Genomic DNA, 21,710 nt, shown 5'->3' on the forward strand with positions numbered 1-21,710 from the left:
ATATGGGCAACATTTGAAGGCATTGGTTAAATCAAATAGGATTCTTGTTGCCTAATCAACTTTAAATATAGTACCTTTCCTCCCTCCTCTAATCTGTATAAATGAAAGAAGAAGAATGATGTGTGTAAAGCAGACGTACCCATGGTAATCTAAACCCACTAAAATGGCATGCAAATAGTGTATAAAATATTCAAGAAATATTATTTGGGTAGATGCAAAAGGTTGAATTGAAATCACACCTGAAGCCGCTACTCACTGCAAGATGCTGGATCCACTCATTCACTTGCAACCTTAGCTATTTTACATTGAACTCAAAGAAGAAGACCACTCAAACCATCTAATACAAAAAACCAAAGTATTACTTTTAGTTCTTGTATTGGAGCAAGAAGAACTGGTGCTCGATGCGAAGTTAGATCAAGTAAAGCGGATATCGACCAAACAACAAGCAGTGGGTTGCCGGATACTCGTGACCAAGGCAACCAAAATCCAGTTGACATAGCCATCCGGTGGGAGAAGATGCTGGGAAGAGGGCGCTAGCCGCTGTCACCGTTACACAGCCACCGTCGATGCGCGTCTTTCCTAGAGAAGAGGTTCAAGAAGACGATGTTGTGGTTGTTGGCAATAAGCCGCGGCGTGCCCGGGGCGCGGTGTGCGCGTGCGTGCGTGCAGTGGCCGCGTCGGGTTGGGCCCGCGGCAGGGCTCGGGTGCGTGTGTGCGCGACCGAGCGTAGGTGTGTGTGTGTGCGTGAGCTCACGTGTGCGTGCGCGGGGCCACGCGGTGTTGTTAGCGAGCAAAGGGGAGGTGTGGACCGCGTCGGGCGCGCGGGGTGGCCGTGGCGATCGCGTTCGGGCGCGATGCGCGGGCACGGCCAGAGCGCGCGGGACGTGGGGGAGTGGGTGTGCGAGTTGGTGCGAGGCGTGGCCTGGCAGGCCGGTGCTCGCGGGTATAAAGCCCTCGATCCTCCCTGTATCTTGTTGACACGGTCGAGTTCGTGCTCGAGGAAAGGAGAAGGCGTACGTGCGCCGGAAAAACCCATGTGTCCACTGTCTCCTCTGATCATCTTCCTCCTCCTACTTCTGTCGTTCATGCGCAGAGAGAGCGAGAGAGGGAGAACTAGGGCTAGCTAGGGTTCGGGGGAGAGGCCACGGTTCCAACAATTGGCATCAGAGCGATAGGTGAGGGAGCTCGCCGGCGGTGATGGCGCTGGTTCCACACGGCGGCGGCACGGGCGGGTCGGTGCCCATGGGGATGCCGATGCTCTTGCCGGACGGCTACACCGTGTGGGCGATCAAGGCGCAGGCCATCCTTGATGCCCACGCGCTGTGGGAAGCAGTGGTGCCGGGCGACTCGCCGGTGAACAACAAGAAGTGCAAGACGGCGCGGGCACTGATCTTGCAGGGGCTGCCGGAGGACGTATTGCTCTCGGTGGCGACGAAACCCACTGCCAGGGAGGTATGGGACTCCCTGTCGGTGCGGTTCGTCGGCGCCGAGCGGGTGCGCGCGGCGAGGAGGGCGACGCTGCGCGGCGAGCTGGACCGGATGAAGATGGAGGAGGGCGAGCAGCTGGACGCGTACGCAGGAAGGCTTGCAGGCATGGCGGCGCGGTTCGCGGGGCTGGGGGAGACGCTGGGGGACACGGAGCTGGTGAAGAAGCTCCTGGACACTGTCCCGGACCGCCTCTTCCCCGTCGTCGCCGGCATCGAGCAATTTTGCGTGCTGGAGGAGCTCACCTACGATGAGGCGCTCGGGCGGCTGCGCGCATTTGACGAGCGCGTGCGGCGCCACGGGCAAAGCAGCGGCGAGCGCCAGGACGACCAGCTCCTGTACACTGCGGCGCAGTGGCGGGCGCGGGAGCGGCGTCACGGCGGGGCTCGGGACGATGACGATGACGCGCGCAGTGTGGCGACGCGGGACGGCGGCAACAAGAAGGGCCGCTGCTACAAGTGTGACGAGCGCGGCCACTTCAAGCGCGACTGCCCGGAGCTGCGGAGGGCGCCGGCGGCGGAGCAGGCGATGCTGGTGAACGCCGACGTCGAGGACAACGGCCTCCTCTAGGCCACGGCTTAGGGGGGGTGTGTTGGCAATAAGCCGTGGCGTGCCCGAGGCGCGGTGTGCGCGTGCGTGCGTGCAGTGGCCGCGTCGGGTTCGGCCCGCGGCAGGGCTCGGGTGCGTGTGTGCGCGACCGAGCGTAGGTGTGTGTGTGTGCGTGAGCTCACGTGTGCGTGCGCGGGGCCACGCAGTGTTGTTAGCGAGCAAAGGGGAGGTGTGGACCGCGTCGGGCGCGATGCGCGGGCGCAGCCAGAGCGTGCGGGACGTGGGGGAGTGGGTGTGCGAGTTGGTGCGAGGCGTGGCGCAGGCCGGTGCTCGCGGGTATAAAGCCCTGGATCCTCTCTGTATCTTGTTGACACGGTCGAGTTCGTGCTCGAGGAAAGGAGAAGGCGTACGTGCGCCGGAAAAACCCCTGTGTCCACTGTCTCCTCTGATCATCTTCCTCCTCCTGCTTCTGTCGTTCGTGCGCAGAGAGAGCGAGAGAGGGAGAGCTAGGGCTAGCTAGGGTTCGGGGGAGAGGCCACGGTTCCAACAGTGGTGCGGCTCCATTGGTCAAGGTTGCCGATGTGCATCTCCTAGGGAACCATCATCCTGGTCATCGATCCAGTATGAGTGCATTTCTTCCTATATCCCGTTGATTCAGGCGCCACCTCCGTAGACACACCTCTCCCATAAGAGGAGAGGGAAAGGGGAGCCATGGGAAGGCAACAGAGGGGGAGGGAGCCGTTGGCGGCAGCAGGGAGAACGAGGCCTACATCGTGAGGATAGGTGGCGACAGTAGAGGAGGGAACATGTGCAGGTTGAGAAGAAAATAAGAGAGATTGGATGCGGGGAAGAATAAATGTGTGACGTTCTCGGAAGAGGAGGGAGGTTCGGTCTAAGTGGTGTATTCCTTTTTGACACTAAGTCAATGCAGTGAACCAACCAAACCAACACTCATTAAAAAACCTGTAGCGTGATCTGCGCGTAGCTCACATGGTTAGCTTTCTTGTGGTTGTATTGGCCCATCAGCCTTCAAGTCCTAGACTGAGGCTAGTACTTGTATTTTCATGGATTTATTTCAGGCTTTTCAGCGATGTTTGTTCAGTGGAGGAGACGTTCCCGTCGACTACGAAGGCGCCTGTGGTGACTTCATCAATCTCAAAATGTTGTGCCGACCCAGTATCTCAGAGGTGCTCATAGAGGTAAGGTGTGCGTGTGTGCGTTCGTAGGATGCATGTATGTGCGTGAACGTGGGCATCAACATCGTCTACGAAGACGCCTATGTGACTTCGTCAATCTCAAGATGTTGTGTCGGCTCAGAATCTCAAAGGTGCTCAGAGAGGTAGGGTGTGCGTGCATGCATTCATAGGGTGAGAGTATCTATGTGTACGTGGGCATCAACGTCGACTAAGAAGATGCTTGTGATGCCTTCGTCAATGTTAAGATGTTGTGTCGACTTAATATCTCGAAGGTGCTCGTAGAGATAGGATGTGCGTTTATGCGTTCGTAGTGGTGAATGTATGTGTGTATGTGGCATCAATGTCAACTACAAAGACGTCTGCAATGACTTCATCGATCTTAAGATGTTGTACTGACTCAATATCTCGGACGTGCTCAGAGAGATAGGGTGCGCGTGCAGAAAAGAATTCTATGAGACCAGGTCTCACGGGTTAGCAGGTGAGACTCATCCTGATGGATGACACGTGGCATTCACAAATCACAAAGCATCTACCCCACCCCCCACCTGAAATCAGGGGGGAGAGATTAGATGCTTTGTGATTTGTGAATGTCACGTGTCATCCATCAGGGCGGGTCTCACCTGCTAACCGTAAGACCTGGTCTCATATAATTTTTTCCCTGTGTGTGCATGCGCTCACGACGGTGAGTGCATGTGTTTATGTGCGTATCAAAGTTGACTATCAAGAAGCCTCGATTGACTTCGTCAATTTCAAGATGTTGTGTCAGCTCGGTATCTCGGAGGTGCTCATAAAGATACAATGTGCGTGTATACTCTCATAGGGATGAGTGTATGTACATGTATATGGGGATCAGCGTTGTATTATGTTGAAAAACCAGTAGCAAAACATAAAAGAAAAGAAAAAATTGAACCAACTGAAAAATGAAATACGTGTCAGCTAAACTCACGCGAGGCACTTCAAATGCACAGTAGCAGCCCTAGCTTAGCCGCTTTAAGGTCACGGTGGTAGAACGAGAAAGTGATAGGAAATGGATAAACTGAGCTCAAGCTCAAAAAAGATGGAAAATATCATAAAAAAAATTAAAATATATTGTGGCTGCATTTGACAAATCTTTTAAATACTTGCAAAAATTCGTGCCTGCCATTTTCATCACTACGATAGCGTGTGGAAATGTGTGGTAGTAGGATATCAAAATCCCAGATTGGGTATGAGGACAAACCCAGATTTATTTTCATTATGAATCCAAAAACTAAATGAATCAGAAAACAAGTCGAGGGTTTCAGACTAACTGCAGACGCTAAAAAAGCATTGGTAGTACAACTCACGCGCAAATGGCAGAAGATTATCTTTTCAGTTAGTACAACCTGTACTGCTTCCAGTATCCTCATACAATTCCTGAAGATATGTCCACTAATTGGAACCAAACTCAACGCGCTATTGTAAACCCTTCTTTCTACTTGGAAACAAATTATATATGAATCATCATGCATCTTTTCACCTTCGCCAAATCTTGTATAACTTTCAGTGTTCAGGTTACCTGAACTTCGCCATATTAGGGCCTGCCATTTTGGTGCTCAGGTTAGTTAGGATGGTTGCCCACCATGATGCTCGCATTTACTCATAGGAGTAGCATGTGTGTGCATGAACGTTTATATAAGCGCTTATTTGTTAAAAAAAATCATAAAATGACACTCGTGCAAGTCTTGGCAAAAAAATACAAAAATGATGCTCCAGAAAATGTTCTTAGTGTTGATTCTGTTGTTGCCACAACCTCCACGAATGTTATTTCGTGATGAAAATTTGCAAGAAATTTGTTGTTGTTTAAGATTGCTAGAATAACAATGGGGTAAACAATAACTACCGCAAAAAGTGAGCCAAATGGTCCAGCAGTCCCAAGTTCTTATTTGTTTTTTTATAGTGCCACGATCATTTTTTTATCACATATACTGCCTCCATTCCTAAATATAAGTCTTTTTAGAGATTCCACTGTAGAAACTACATTCAGATGTATATAGACGCCTTTTAAAGTATAAGCCACTCATTTTGCTCCGCATGTAGTCTATAGTGAAATCTCTTGAAAGACTTATATTTAGGAATGCATCACATGCGAGAAGAAAGCAAGTTGAGAAACAACAGAAGGGAGTGCGCAACCAAGCTAGACGCGCGAGCCCAAAAAAGTAAAACGATACAAAAAATAGCAGCGACTTGCAAGAATATATATAAACAAGATGATAATATGACATGAGGAAAATGCCGCCAAGTTAACCGAGTATTAAAGTCTGATCACAAAGGATATTGGCCAGAAGCCACGGGAGGCATCAAGTCGAACCCTAGTGTTCCTCCTAGTCCCGACAAATATTTGGTTAACTAACCTCTACCCCTCCATGATCACAAAATATTCCCAGACAGACGCGCACGGGAGCCAACTCGAAATAGCACCCAGCTGCCTGCAACAACCAGTGTCCATCCGCAACAATAAATTACCACCACTAACAAGTCTCAACAGTAGAACGGAATACATCATCTTCTTCTTCACTTCACAGTAGGAAGGGGCTCCTCGAATACAATGGTCGCCTAGCAAGCATCTGATGGGTATATTTGCAGTTGTTTCGATCAAAAAGGTGGGGTGGCTGGGTGCAAAGACATGGGACCAACTCCTTGGCGACAACACCCATGAATTGGTAATAAGCTGAGGATAAGACATCAAGTTAGATCTTTGTAATTTGACACCCACGATATTCATTCACATTCATGCATGTACTCTAGCTGATTATTACTCTATCACCAACAGAAAAAAGAGCTAACTGGTATGCAATTCTAAGACGCCTGCCTGTACTAGAACGGCTTACCTAGCAACAAACACTTAAGTCAACATGAAGGCATCCAACTTTGACCTCTTAAGATGCTGCGGTCTGAAATCCTCCAACTTGAGATTGGAGCTTGTCTTGGCCTCCTTCAAGAAGGAATCCCCCTTTTCTGTTCTGATCCACTCCAAGACTGCGCCAAGGACATCAGCTGCGATGCCTTCCTGCACAAGGTGTCCAGGCTCCTCTCCGCCTTCTTCAATCAATTTACCTACGTCTTGCAAAACCAGTATCTTCTCCACCACAAACCTTGCAAGAAGACGTCCAAGATACTCTGCCGCTCTTGGAGAATCACTTAGAGCATCCTCCAATGAAGCAAGAACGGATGAAAGCCTACAAATATGGTCAAAGTTAGCCAGCACTCGCCAGTGAGCATCAATGGGCAAATGCAAGGACAAAGGGACTCACCCCTCAATGAGCTGAGGCTTGCTCAATAAATTATATCCACCATTGTAAAGCCCGACAAAGAGCTTTGCCAACAACTCTCTTTCCATATCTTTCCTCTCAAAGGAATCATTTACCCAAAGTGATACAAGAGAAGGATAGAAGCTCGGAGCATTCAACTCCTCAATACACAATGCAACTTCCTTTTCATCTTTCGCACTGCCAAAACAATAACATGTTAGCACACGACATAATGGAAACTTGGCACGTTCATACTTTTTCAGAAGAAAACAGAGGCCACTAGTCAACAAAAAAAAAATCCCAAATAGTCATTCATAAATAAAATAGACTTACAAGTTGAAGTAAACTATTAGGAAGTGGTTACATACCCTCCATTTTGTGGTAGGGTCTATATATTTTATGAAAAGTAAAGTTGTATCCTTTCTGATTCTAAGGTGTTGAATTTGGACCCTTGGCAAAAAGTTACCAACTCGCACACGAGAATTTCACAACAATAAACTCTGAAAGGCACGAAGTACTAAGAGTCTAATAACAACAAATCATGACTCCATAGTCTCACAGCAGTAGTACTACAACAAATTACCAGTTGCCGATAGTAGCACATTATTATCATACATGTGTTCCAAAGAAATATAATAGACTTAAATAGTAAGACAGGCATCACCTTGAAAGTATAACCTATAATATCTAAGCTCAAGTCAGGTGTGTGCTGAAGAAATATCTTATGCGAACACTTAGTTAGAAAGTATATTACCTATAATATTCCCGGATGGTTGCAATAGATTTCTCTCTCAATTCCTCCTCAGAGTATGATTTATTTCCTGAACGACCCTCCTGGCTGGCAGGTCTGTGTGAAGAACTAGCAGATTGTGCAGCAGTTGCTATTCTCCCAGAAAATCGATCTGGAATTCTAGAGCTAGTGTCTTCTCTTGTTGTTGAAGGCACAGAATTGTACCCATTAGGACCAGATAAAATCCTGCGCTGGTCAACAACACTAGGAAGTTCAGAATTTGATACCGGTGGCTGCCCTCTTAAAGACATACCCCTAGCTAGGCCACCTTGTGGTCCAAGAGTGATAGCTTCGTCCTTTACAGAACGCTGGGGAAGGGGAACAGTTCTATCAAACTGATGCCTTTCCTGCTCATACCGAATATCTTGATTACCAAATCCACGCCCTCGTTGCTGAGGACCTGGAGATACCAATGGTGCTGCTGAGCCACGGGAGCCGTAATCCATAGAGGGTGCCCCTCTTCTTGGAAGAGAACTAACGACTGGACCACGAGACCTACTCGATTGAGCATGTCTTTCCTGAGCTGCATCCCTGTGAACCTCATCAATCTTCTTGGGGCCATCCACTTTACGCCTTTGCTGCCATTTGTTCTTCCTGAGATCGATTGAATCTCTGAGCAGGAATCTAACACGGGAAGATATCAGTTGACTGGTTGACAGGTTGCGCATTCTATCAAAATATGCATCCATATGTTCCTTAGCCTTTGGATGATCTATCATCTCTCCAATTGTACTCATCAATTTGCATAGTGCTTCAATGTTCTCCTCATCTGGATTCTGATAATTTCCCAACAATTTTTTGATGCATTCATGCATGATGCGCTCTGTCAACATCCTCTTTTTGTACAATTCTCCAATCAATCTAATATTACCCAGCATGCGCCTTCGAGCTTTAACTCTCTTTTCTTCCCTTTCCTCTTTCGTTTGCTTAATCTCACCTTCCTCCTCCGTTTTATCTGCTTCAGCTTCTTCTCTTTCTCCCCTCTCAAACTCCTCTTGGCACTTGTTCAATAGCAGTCTCTTGAATGTAATCTTTTCATTGTCCTCACTAAAGTCTGGCAGGGCACCAGCCAAATGGGAACAGAAGTTGGCATACATTTCACAGAAAGTTGGTTCCATCAAAGCTTTGTCAAATATCTGTGAAATCACCCCAGTAAGAGTTGATACATTGTCAATGTTCACCTCTTTCACTTGTTCAAAAAGCTTGTCAAAGTTTTGTGGGGTCAGTTTATTCAGAATGGCTTTCAGCTGCCTCTGCTTTGCCTGCTCCTCATCAGAAACTTTGCCGACAACATACTTTTTCTCGGCTTTGTGCATTACTTGCATGGGTGTAACAGGAGATGGGATCAGACCCTTTTGCTGCCATCTATCTGCATCAGAGCCACTGCGGGGTACTTGAGGAGCATTGGATTGTGGTCCCACAAGGAGTGCAGCACGTGGATTCCTCAAAACACCATGAGTGCCTCCTGGGCCGCCACGGTAATTCATTGCTGGGCCGTTTGTCAAGTCCATGTGGGCATCACGGTTAGGACTGTAAGGAACACCTGATTTTAACCACTTATCATCATCCATAGCAGGACCACGGCGATCACCACGAGATGTTGGTCTATCAGATCCCCTTGCAGAACTTGGGTGAGGTTCCCGATCAATAACATAGGATTTTCCTGCCAAATCTTTGAATAGCGTACTAGTGACAGTATCCATCCGGATGCCAACAGGAAGACTAGAATACTGATGTGCAAAAGTTAGCAGAAAATCACGAGAATATTTCTTTCGGCCATTAGCTTCAGTCATATCAGAATCTGGCAATTGAACTGCACTAGCCTGGTTTCCAGAGTCCGAACTTTGCAGCTTTGGAGTAGACATGTCTGCTGCATCTTCCCAATCATCCGGCTCAACTTTTTTCTTTCCATCATCCTCGCACATCGCCTCCCTTTCTGATTCCTCAGGCAGCACATGTGTCCCGTCGACTGTTGAAGAACTATCAGCACCCTCTGATGTGGCAACACTCTCAGACTGTTCTTGTGGTCCTTTGTATGCATTGTACAGATCTGAGCTCCCAGCAGCATCAGCTTTTGAAAGCATTTCCTTCCGTTTCTTCTTTCTCCCAGCTGTAGACTTTGTTCGGGCAAGCTCTGCAGTAGGTTTTTCCCTTGATAAGGGTCTAACAGAACCTGTTGGTACGGCACTTGATTGCTCAGTACTAGACTCATCCTTCGCTCCATCTGCATGTTTGACTTGCCCCTCAGATGCAACTGAATGATTCACAGGCAACATGCCAGGAGTAATACCAGAAACAGCTAATCCAGTTTCCTGAATGCTACTTCTGATATCTTTATCGTTGGTACTTTGGCTGGTAGACTCTGATGAGGTTCCAGAATTGACCTCAGACACATCGCTGGCATCCACAGAAGCTGATAAAGTTTGGGTATCCTTATTATGTGATGTATTCATCAAACTGTGGTCCTCCGGTACAGATGTTGTGCACTCCTTGGGTAGCTCTTGCGGGTCAGTTACAAAAGATGTTGCATCTGAATTACCAGGCTTTGAAGTTGCCAATGATGCCTGCTCAGCCAAGTCCACCGTGAAGTCATGTGATTCATTTTCAGTAGAATCAGACATAATTTTGCCATCACTAGATTCAGGTGAAATTTGGTGAGTTATTTCAATCTCCTTAGATTTAACAGCAGCAACACCTAAGCTTTCTACTGCTTGGGGCTCCCCAGTGCTCGCAGAGGACAATTTTGCAGAGCTGATTACCATGGCAGGAACATCAGCAGCTGGCAATGCAAACATGTTAGAAAATCAAAAAGACGCAATTCATTGATTCTTTCATTAACCTTTCAAAAAATAGAGTGCATACCATTTACTGATGTGCTGTCAGCTTCACTTTTACCAAGAATAGGAGAAATACTACTTTCAGATGTTGCTGATGTTAAGCCTGAAACCTTGCTGGTTAAATCCACCTTTTCACTATCGAAGCTCTTGGTTTCCATGTGACCAACCACATCATCACCAAGCTTCACAGAAGTTTGCCCCTTCAACTCTTCGGCAGGGGAAGCAGACTGAATGGATGCAATATGTGAGTATGTTAAGCAAAGAAAACATATGCTAAAATGCAAAACCAGTGCTAGGAATAGGAAACGAGAATAGTGTACCTGTGGTTGTTGCGGCAAATTCTTTGTGTCATTTCTAGTTGCATTTTTCTTGTTATCCTTAAGTGAATCAGTCATTGGAAGGGATTCTTTCTTTTCATCAGCTCCGGTCAAGAATGAGGGTGAATTTGCAGTCGCTGCATCAGTTTCTGGCTTTGCAGCTTGAATCGGTAAGGGTTGAGTCACCGCAGTGGGATGCTTCTCCACGGCAGATGGTGCTTTACTTTCCTTGGAGTGCTTCTCTGGGATAGATGGTGCCTTGCTCTCCTTCTCACTAACTGGTTTATTCGAAACCATAGCACCAGAAATAACTTCATTATCCTTTTGTCGATGTTGTACCGCATGGTCAGCGACCCTGAATTTAGAAGCGTCTGATCTACCTGCAGGCATACTTATCTTGACCGAGGGAACAGGTTTCTCCATGTGCAACCCACCTTGTGGTTTGCCTATGAGTTGGGACTGACCAGATGGTGCAGGCCCAGCTATGTTGTCCTTGTGGCTGGCAGGAACAGTATTTGACATAGAAGGGTTCATGAAAGGAATTGATTGACCAGCTTGAGTGGCAGGATAACCAAACCTGCCCTGTGATCCAGTGGGAACAACACCAGCAGTGCCGGAGTAATACGTGCCTGACTGGTTATACGAGGTCTGCTGTGGATTAGTATAGTAAACCATAGGCTGAGTTGCAACACCACTGACTTGCTGCGGTTGTGCTGCTACATTAGGTGAAGGCCGCCCAAGAACCACTTCTTTGTTAGTGTTTGGATCAGTAATTTTGATATTACTGCTCTTTCGAGGAGCAACAAGCTTATTCTGCTGTTGCTGAGGATACTGTGAAGCCATGTTCAAATTAACATTGCCCAGTTGAGGAGGGATTGGATGAGCAACAGACGGATACATCATGGTTTGTCCTTGATGCATCATTTGCTGATGCATTTGTTGCTGCATATTTTGGACATACATCTGCTGCTGAACCTGGGATGCATTGCCACCAGGCAATCCCATGGACACCTGCATTGAGCTTGGGACAACTCCCTGATTGTGACCACCAAACTGTAATGGGACTGTTTGTGGTTGATGGTGAAAATGCATCGGCATGCCCATCCCCGGTAAAGATTGAACAGAGGGTCTCTGTGGTGCAAAATTCTGAATTGAAGGAGCAACATGCACATCTCTCTTCACTTGGGATGGAACATGAGTGTTCAGGGTGTTAGGTTGGCTAGGACCAAGAGCATCCTTCCTCGTTTGCTGTTGCTGTGGCAGTGGTTGCTGCTGTGATGGGGGCTGTTGCTGCTGCTGCGGCGGCGTGGGATGGTGCTGCTGCGGCGGCGGGGGATGGTGCTGCTGCGGCGGTGGGGGATGATGCTGCTGCGGCGGCAGGGGATGCTGCTGTTGCTGCAGCTGCTGCTGTGGTGTGGGATGTGGCTGTTTTAGAGCTGGTGGTACAGGCATAGATGGTGCAACCTTAGGTCCATCTGAAAGTACCTGAAGAGCATGGAAAGATAACGTGATAATAGATTCTTTTCAAATGTTGAAACCTAACAAGACTACTATTACAATATATATTAAATAAACATAAACAAGAAAAACGCTTGTTTAAAGGCTCCAGAAACTGGATAATTCACAGGAACAAAGATAATTTTCCACAACACGTTACATCCAGCAAAGATTGACTACCTCTAAAGAACAGCTATGCATCTAGCTAACATAAAATAAGAAATAATTACGCAGGGAATAAGTACAAGATACCTGATTACGTTTCTGCTCATCCAAATTGGGAGGAGCTGAGCTTGTCCTAGCAGGAAATTGCTACATAGAAGTTTTTTGTAAATTAGAACCGTAAGTCAGAAAAGAACCAGAAACTGAAGAAATTTGAACCTCGAGATGCAAGCTGGAAAAGATAGGGAACACAACATACCGGGAGACCATTCATGTTCATGTTTATACTACCAAACTGCAAGTTAAATCCCTTTGATGATTCTCCTGAAACAAAAAAAGAACACAAAAAAAGCAGCAGAACGTTACCAGGCAGTTCAACATGCATGTCTACTATCCGAACAATGACCTACAGAAAAGGTGCGCACCACCACCGCAGATGGTCACAGCACATATTAGTCATCACATATACAATTTCTAAAGTGCAAAAGGAGAAGTGAACCAAACCTTTTGGCGCACCCTGAGGAGCCGGTGCATTGGAGCTCTTTGGTGGTGCCTTGGGGCCAGCCCGAGGAATATTCTTTGGCAGGGGTATATATGTTGGATTTTCACTGGGAGGTGACATGGAGGGTGCTTGCAATCCGGGTGAATCTGCCCATTGAGAACATGCATGCAAACAACAAAAACACGTCAATTAGCAGTTTTGCTTCGTTCCAATTGCAATGCAACAACACAGCAGAATGGAGCATGGAATCACCATGATGCTGGGGCCGTGGCGCAGAGACAGGAACATGGACAGGCGCGTTCTGAGGCGCAGGAGGGCGCGGAGGCGTCTGCAGGGGCCCAGGTGCCGGGGCGGGCTGGAAGCCAGTGGTGTCTGGCTGGTTCACCACCCTCTGGTGAGCGCCATGGCCATTGCCAGGCTTCCTGAAGCTGCAATCGAGATCCAAGGTCACATTAAAACCCTAGCTTCTCCGTCATCATAGGATCAAATCAGATAGCATCACGGAATCATCAGGAGAAAAGGGGGTCGAACGGCAGGTACCTGCGGTTGGATGAGAGGGGGGGCTGGCCGCCGGAGGGGCCCCCAGCGCCCTTGCCCGCGCCGCCGACTCCGCCTCCGCGGTGGCCGCCGAAGCTGTTAGAGCGGCCGCCGGGTCTCCTCGCGTGCCCCTCGCCCCTGTCCCCTCGCTGGGACATAAATCCGCTCTTCCCTTTCGATTTCCTCCTCCTCCTAGTTTAATTCCCCTGATCCAATCACAACGAACCACCCAGAAATAAATCGCCGGGAAATCCGCCCGCGCACGAAAACGAAACGAAAAGGAACAACCCTGGCTCGGGGCCGCCACATGGCGCGGCGCGGCGCGGCGCGGCCTGTCTAGGTGGTCGGCGGCGGGCGTACCTTGGGGCCTCGGAGGGCGGCGGCGCCTAGGGTTTGCGGTCGTGTCCAGTGGCGAAGACGAGGGGGACGGACGAGCTGAGATGGGTTTGGGTTGGAGGGGTGGGGGGAGAAGTGGGAGCGAAGCGAAGGGGGAGAGGCGACACGTCGGGCACAAGTAGTAGGGCAGGGCAGCAAATCGGGGGCGATACGAGTTGGAATTACCGACGAAATAAGCAACCGGAAATCTCGACTGCTAATCCCCAACCGATTCCGATTTAATTTAATTTGATTTAGTTCCGACTAGGAGAGAGAGAGAGAAAGACCCTTGAGCGGTCAGGTCAAGGAGGCCAGATCAGATGCGATTGGATGGCTGGCGTTCGTCCGGGGCGCCGCTTTGGTCGCTCGCCTTGGCCTCTAGGACTCTACTAGCCGCCCGTGTACTCGCTGGAGTTGTAGGCTAGGCACGCGTGTGCGCTCCGGACACTCTTTTCTCCTGCTCGTGCTCCTTACGGTTACGTAAAGCGTTTAACTATATTTCCCTCGACAAAAACATTTTTGAACATAACACAGACCCAAGCGCTCATATACAAGTGCATACACTCACCCCCTATGAATGCACGCACGCACAACATACCTCTATGAGCACCTCCGAAAGACTTGAACCCTGGTGGGCTGGGTTACCACAGTCTCTCTAACCATCCAACAACAGGTTGGTTCGCAAAAAAACATTTATAATAATCATATAAGGGCATCTCCAACATTATCCTTCAATGGACTTGTCCTGAAATTGTCACGTCAGATGCGCTAGCATGAGGACTTAGAGCATCTCCGGCCCTTCGGCCCTCCAGGGCGGCGAAAAAAGCCGCCTGGGGGCGAACCGGCGCAAGTTTGGCGCTTGGGGACGACTCCGTCCCCAGTCGTCGCCCACCAGGTCGCCGCGAGTTCGGCGAAATTACGTGCAAACTTGGTGATCTGGTACGAACTCGGCGAAATTTCATCAAAATTTGTAAAAAAAAAGTAAAACATGCAAATTACGGCAAACTACGCCAAGCTACGCTAGCCACTACGCCGCGTCCACCGCCCGCCATCTACATGCCGAGAAGCCTGTAGAAGCGGATGTAGTCGCCGCCGCCGCCGTCGTCGTTGTTGTCGCGTTCCCCGCCGGAGCCACCCCCGTCCCTGCTGCACCCCTGCCCAGGGTCACCGACGCGCGCGGAGCACTGGACGGCCCGGCCTCGCCCTCCTCGTCGCTGTCGAGGACGATGACGCCGCCCTCCTCGCGGCCGCGTCGCCGGGCCTGGAGCTCCGCGTACGCCTGGCGCTGGCGGCGCACCTGCTCGTGGACGTAGTCCTCCTTCGCCCATTTTAGGGCGGCCTCGTTGTCGAGGGCCACCATGTCGACGTGCTCCGGCTTCACGGGGAGCAGGACCAGCTCGGGCTTCAACCGGACCAGGCGAAGGGAGCGCGGGGAGGAGCGGGCACCCTCGTTGATGACGAGGGCGCCGCTTCGGTGTCTCCTCCGGCTCTGGCTTGACGGGACGGAGAGCCGGCGAGCCGAAGGAGAGCGAGCCGGAGCCCAACGACGGGGATGTCGGCTCCATTCGCTGCGGCGTCCAGGAACTACCGCGGCGGCGAAAGAAGGACGGTCGCGCCGGGTACTTGAGGCGCGGCACGTTGCCGGTCTCGATGTGGTCGAGGACAGCCTCGAGGGTGCGGCCGGGGACGCCCCACCACTCGCGATGTCCTTCGGCGTTGAGGCGGCCGCAGGGAATGACACTGTTGATGGAGGTGATCTGCTCTTCGCGGCGGCGCTCGAAGTACATCGTCCACAGTGTTTCACTGTCGGTCACATGCCTCAGCTCGTCCCGCAGTTCCTCCATCAGGGAAGAGCGGATGCGGGCGATCTCCGACTACCGTGCCACCCCTTCGGGCACCTGTGGCACCGGGACGCCGCCGGCGCTCAGCCTCCACGCCCCAGGCACGCGCATGTCTGGCGGCGCCGGGTACTCGGCCTCATAGAGGAGGCGCGCCTCCGGCTCTTGGAGGTGGCGGTGGCCGAAGCCGTTCGCCGCCGCGCCGTCGCCTAAAACCTCTTGGTCATATTTGCTCGTCGGCGGGAAGGGGGGAGAGGGCTGCTTTTGTGAGGCGGATGCAGGGGGAGGTTGTGGCGTTCACCAGTGGGGAGGGGGTCGCCTTTTATAGCCCCAGCGGGGCGGCGGGGAGGCTGCATGCCAGGCGACGCGTGACGGGAGCGGGTGGGTGCTACCTCTTGAGCACTGCGTTGGATTTCCCCGAAGAGGAGAGGATGATACAGCAAAGTAGCGTAAGTATTTCCCTCAGTTTTTGAGAACCAAGGTATCAATCCAGTAGGAGACCACGCACAAGTCCCTCGTACCTACACAAAACCAACACGGTTAGGGGTTGTCAATCCCTTCACGGTCACTTACGATAGTGAGATCTGATAGAGATGATAAATAATATTTTTGGTATTTTTGATAGATAGATGCAAAGTAAAAAATAAAAGGCAAAGTTGTAGCGACCCGACCTCAGACGGTCAAGCCTCTGTGTTACTGTGCCATCCCTGGATCAGTATGCTGGCACACACAGTACATCAATGTATATATCAAAGTGCAATCACATGTATAAATAACGTAAAATGATATATACCTCATAATACTCAGCGAAAACAATCAAACGGGTGTGGAGTCCCATCAACGCCATCGGCAGGTTGAGTGTAGACCGTAACCCTGTATCGTAATTCTTACTCGTCGAGGAAATATCTGCAACATGATACGTTGCAGCCGTGTAGGTCAGTACATTGAATGTACCGGCAAGATCACAATAAAAAGAACAGATGATAAAACTATACTATATGCATTATGGCTTTGTGGCTCTGTATCTGAATTTTGTTTGCGTAAAAGCTGATTTGTTTTCCCTACATCAAAGGAATAAATGAAGTCTGTACTATGGAGTTTTCTATCATGACATGGTTCCGCCAACCGATGTCTCATAGCCCAAAATCATCATAAGTTGCCCACAATTAAGTTATCAGTCCGGTGTTGAGAGTTCCGAGATAGATCCAAGTCCAGATGCTCAAATTGTCCGTAACCGGGGACACGGCTAATCGATTAGGTTTAAACCCTCTGCAGAGGTTTGTACACTTTACCCGCAAGATTCGATCCCTCTCTTTACGTTCTCGCACTTCAGGGTGTTTGAGAACAAGATGACCGAAACATGGTCTTCCGAAGAGTTCCTCTGACCACTGTCCGGTGCTCATCCAATCCTACCGTAGTTCTACATCTGCTAGCACCGTCCCAGCCAGAGTCACAACTAAGGTCAACCAAGCCAGAGCCCATAGTGACTTGCGGTTGCACAGGTAAGCTTCCGGGCATGAAGTATTCTTCCGTCTCTTTGAGTCTGGGTGAAGCTTTCCGCAAGATGTCATGGCGCTTCTCCATGCATCCCGGCCAACCACTGGTTTCTCCAGGGTGCCCGTCAACCGTCCTTCACCCAGTAGTGTGTATTGAATTCTTGTCTCGAGTCTTGAAGTCTTGAGGCCTTGAAAATGCAGTCCTTGCAGATGCCATCATGGAGTTGTCGTCATTGACGTAGAGTCCTCCTTCTTCACACCACTCTCGAGCACTCATACCAAACCCCGTCTACTATAGCGTAGCATTAAAATAAATAACGTCCCGGGCTTGGTAACAGGGTGATGGGTTCCTACCTCATGCATACTAATCAACTACAAGAATTCAATATCACTACTGGAGGGATTGTTGCGAAGATGACACTAAATGCAATAAAACATAGGTATGAAAGCATGGTCAAAGTGAACTTGCCTGGTAATACTTGATGAAGATAACAACGCTGTCAGAAAATGACTTGGTAGAACTAATCGTCACTCCGTTTAAAATCTATATAGTCAAACATAGCATTCACATAAGCAAACATCCTAGCAAACAATTTTAGCACTCGAAATAAAAATCAAAACAGCAAGGAAAATCGATAATAAAACTCAAACAAAAATCAAAAGAAACTTCAAATAAAACTACAAAGAAAAACTACTAACGAAGATCTATGACTTTGCTACAAACATCTAATATAGTTTTGCCGTAAGTAAAAATTTAACAACAATTAAAATACTAAACTAATAAATTAACAGAAAATAAAATGTAAAATAACTAATTTAACAGAAAGTATTTTTTTCCATAAAATTTTATTTGCAAAAAGAAACAAATAAAAAGCTTTTATAAAACACTAACTATGACCTAAACAAGTTTTCATACAAAACTAAGAAAAATTTTTTTAAATAAAAACAAAATTTTCTTTTGTTGACTAACAGAAACAAAACTAAATTTTTCAAGAGTGAAAAAAAGAAATAATTTGAAACTAATAAAAACAATAAAGAAAAGACTAAACCAAAACTATAACTAAAACAGTACTGTTTTGCTAAAAACCTAATTTAAATTAACCTGAAAATAAAATACTAAATACTACTGGATAAACAAAGGTCCTAGAGACCAGGAGCAAAAAGAATCGGTCGAAAATAATATTCCTAACTCAAAATATCTCAAATCTAGTGATTTGAGAAAATTCATACAAACACAAATTTAAACTGCTCAAATATGAAATACAATTGAACTAACAGAAACTTCATAAAATTTGTGATCCAAGGCAGTTGGAATCACTCAAAAATACCTCGTAGATAATTAACTATGGATTTTACAAGATTGAAACTATTCTGAAAAAAAACAGAACGAAAAAAAAAGTAGGTCGGGATTTACTGTAGCAGTTCCGATGATGGGGTTCTGGTGGAGCTCCGGTGACGTCCTCCGGTGGCCCTCTGGCGTCGGGGAAGGGACGGTAGGGTCGGTGGGTGGCTAGGATGGCCGGAGGTGGTGGGGCGGGGCGGCAATGGCGGCGGTGGTCCGGCGAACTCCGGCGAGGTGGCGCAGCGACGTGGGGTGAGGAGAGGAGAGGAGAGGTGTTGATTTGATGTGCTAGAGGGGGGGTGCTTGGGTATTTATATTGGGGAAGGGAGGGTTTTGCTTGGGGTAGGGGACAAGAAATAGATTAGGATTAGGAAACAAAAGGGAAAAGATCTAGAAACAAATCGGAATAAACGAAACGGGATCAAATCCTACTAGTATTAGGAAAAAGGAAAAGGAGCGGCTCCCTGGCTCCCTTGGTGCGGCGCGTGTGATGGCCTTGTGGCTGGCCGGTGGTTTTGGCGGCTTGGGCCTTTGGCCCAAGGCGCTGCGGTATTTTTTTTTTAAACAAAAATTTCAGAGAACTAAAAAAAATGACTAAAACTTTTATATAAGCATATAATATACCAAAATTTGCAGAAAAAGATTTTCTACAACATGAACATTATTTTAGCTTCAAATAAAATTCACAAAAATTCTAATAATTCACACAGTGTTACTGGTCCAATAAAATCCAATAAAAATCATTTTTAAAATACCAAAATGACTTCAAATTAATTTCTCTCCAATTTTCTGATGTAGGGAATCATGTTACCCTATTTTCCATATATTTTGTTTTTGGAGAAAAATAATTTGAATAAAACTCAAATAACTCCAAATTGAAAATAAATTCAAAAGAACTTTGAATTTAATTCTTTGAAACTCCCAACTCATATTTCATATAATTTGAAGAAGTCATTTTATCTTCGCTCGTGAAAATCACTGAGTTGCATGAAGTTTATGAATTAGAAAATATTTCCAAATGAAATTCAAATATTTTCAACACCCCTTTTTCATTTAAATGGAAGAAGTCATGTTATCCTCTCTCCAGGGTTTTGTGATGAGAAATATTTGAATTCACGGAGATCAGAAAGCAAAAATGAAAGTTTGGGAAAGTCCTTTTATTCCCTCTCATTTAACTTTCAAAAAGTTTCAAATTTCACTCAATCAATCACACAACAATTCAAACAAACAAACAAATCTATCTATTTATTATAACATTCCAAAATTTAGAATTTTGGGATGTTACAAATCTACCACCCTTAAAATGAATCTCGTCCTCGAGATTCGGAGAGGCTAGCAAGAAATAGGTTAGGGTTTGGGGGTCTTCAAAAATCCATCGATCATCTCCGGGGTCTCGGGTGCTACCACCCTTAGAAGCATCGTTACAATTCCATCAAAACTCATATACTCCATCCTTATCGTTGACAGTGTTGGTCTTCTCAGATTGTAAGGATAAATCCTTCTCTGGGCTCTTTCGGTAGTGGCATAAGCTTTTCCTCAATTCTTTTGTCCTTTCATCTTGGTAAGGTTATTCCGAGATTGGGTCTTCATAGCCGATAGGTCTGGCGCCAATTCTAAACAACTATCGATATCTCATGGTGGTCAACGATTTATGGTTTCTCCTGCAGAAAACGGGTCTGGTTTGAACCTCACCGTATTTTCTACGGTTGGCAACAACTGCCTTGTACAAGGGGAAAAGAAATACCTATACCATTCTAAGGTTTAAACAAGGTTTTGATCGTTGTCTCTCTACTATAGGTAAGTCACTCAGGTTTACCATCCCATATAGCAAGGCGAATAATAAGAGTAAGTCGGCATGGTGATCAATCCATCCCGCACCCAAATCATTACCTTGTACATGGTTTAGCGAATCTCGCATTCTAACACTCGGTCATCCTCACAAGCATTGCAGAATTTCTCTTGTCGACGAACCAAGTTCGGAAAAATCCATTGATTCTGCAGGCCAAACAAACATCTATCGTTCCTTAACAACTCTCAGGTTTTGCGTAAACTCCTATAGAATCGTCGGTTGATCAAATCGTAGTCTATTCCCAAAATTTCTTTCTCCAGTGGGTACTTGATCCTTATTAATTCCTGGGCCTGTGGGTTATGAGCCCACTTCAACACTTGTACCACTTTCACTCATCCTTGGAGTTACAATTGCTCCATTTTCCAACATTACACCACTTTAAATCCAATAACATTTCATTTCTTAATACCATCATATCAAAGATAAAACTTCAACTCATTTTTTTTCCAAACTCCAACCTGTGGGACACATTTCCATTTCCATTGGTCTAGTGTTCTTCATAGGGTACTATCACCCTTAAAATGAAATTCACAAATCCATCCATAGACCATATTTCTCATATCCTCGAAAATGGTCAAAATCCGTGTTCATAGAGTAACAACTCATACAATTAAACATATGAAAACATGTCACCTTAACTTTATTGATTTCATGAATCCATTACAAACTCTGAGCACCCATTACATAACTCAACTTATTGTAATCATGAAAAGAAAAATTGGTTTCTACCACTCTTATTATCCATATCAAAATTCCAACTACTCAACTCCAGCTTCCTTCTTGTAGGAACATTTAGTAGCATAATGTCCTGCTTCCTTGCAATGAAAACACATAACTTTCGATAAGTCTTTGGGCTTCTTGGAGATGGTGCCTGCTCCTTGAGTTCCTTGCTTCCTTTCAAGACAATGATTGGCATAATGCCCGACGTCCTTACATTCAAAACAGGTAATATGACTCTTGTCCCTCTTTGCAAAAATTGGGTTGTTCTGAGGGTGTCTTTGTTTTTTTCTCTTCCGGGGTTTCTTCGTTCTGATCAAACCTTTTATTCCCTGTGGATCAAACTCTATTGCTTCCGTCGGGAAGTATCCCAGATACTCTTTTCTTTCCTTGGTGCAATACTGTGAAAAATGTCCTTCTTCTCCACATGAATAGCAGGCATTGGAGTAAAATCTGTTGAGGCCTTCTCCATCAGGGTCTTCAACACATTCCTTCATCACAGGTTCTTTCATAACTTCTCGGAGGGCTTCTTTCATTCCTTCTTCCTGCTCCTGAATAGTTTGTTGCACCATGGGGTAAATGTGACACTGAGTCGGGTAGTGGGTGGTTCCTTCACACAAGAAACAAGTCACCTGACTAGTTGGGCATTCCTCAGCTGGGTGTTTCTCCTCACAATGAGGGCATCCATCCTTGTGTTCCTCCTGGGTGTGTCCTATTTCTCCGCAAATCTTGCAGGCACAAGGTTTCTTCTTCGGGTTATCATAGTGCTTCCGGATGAGACGTGATCTCAACAGGGTCTTCCTGAATTCCTCCCAAGTTCTTGCTCCATTAAATCCTTGTATGGCTTGATGCATTTCCACCAGGTTGCAGCACTTCCTTCAAAGTACTGAAGAGCGTACGATACTTCATTCTTCCTTGAAACCAAATTGCTCCCGAAGTGATTCTCCATGTT

General features: G+C 47.2%; 1 protein-coding gene across 1 annotated transcript; it reads right to left on the reverse strand.

The window, feature by feature from the left end:
- Positions 1-5,326: 5,326 nt before the first annotated feature.
- LOC123044568 (eukaryotic translation initiation factor 4G) lies at positions 5,327-13,721 on the reverse strand. The gene is made up of 12 exons (NM_001426747.1): positions 13,502-13,721; positions 13,145-13,347; positions 12,857-13,032; positions 12,607-12,750; positions 12,362-12,426; positions 12,193-12,252; positions 10,447-11,928; positions 10,152-10,353; positions 7,254-10,068; positions 6,503-6,697; positions 6,080-6,427; positions 5,327-5,919 (listed from the first exon to the last, which is right to left on the reverse strand). Exons 2-11 carry the CDS (start codon positions 13,297-13,299, stop codon positions 6,094-6,096), a joined length of 5,628 nt encoding a protein of 1,875 aa, NP_001413676.1. The 5' UTR covers positions 13,300-13,347; positions 13,502-13,721; the 3' UTR covers positions 5,327-5,919; positions 6,080-6,093.
- Positions 13,722-21,710: the final 7,989 nt, after the last annotated feature.

Source organism: Triticum aestivum, chromosome 2B (genome assembly GCF_018294505.1).
Source record: "Triticum aestivum cultivar Chinese Spring chromosome 2B, IWGSC CS RefSeq v2.1, whole genome shotgun sequence".
NCBI lineage: Eukaryota > Viridiplantae > Streptophyta > Magnoliopsida > Poales > Poaceae > Triticum > Triticum aestivum.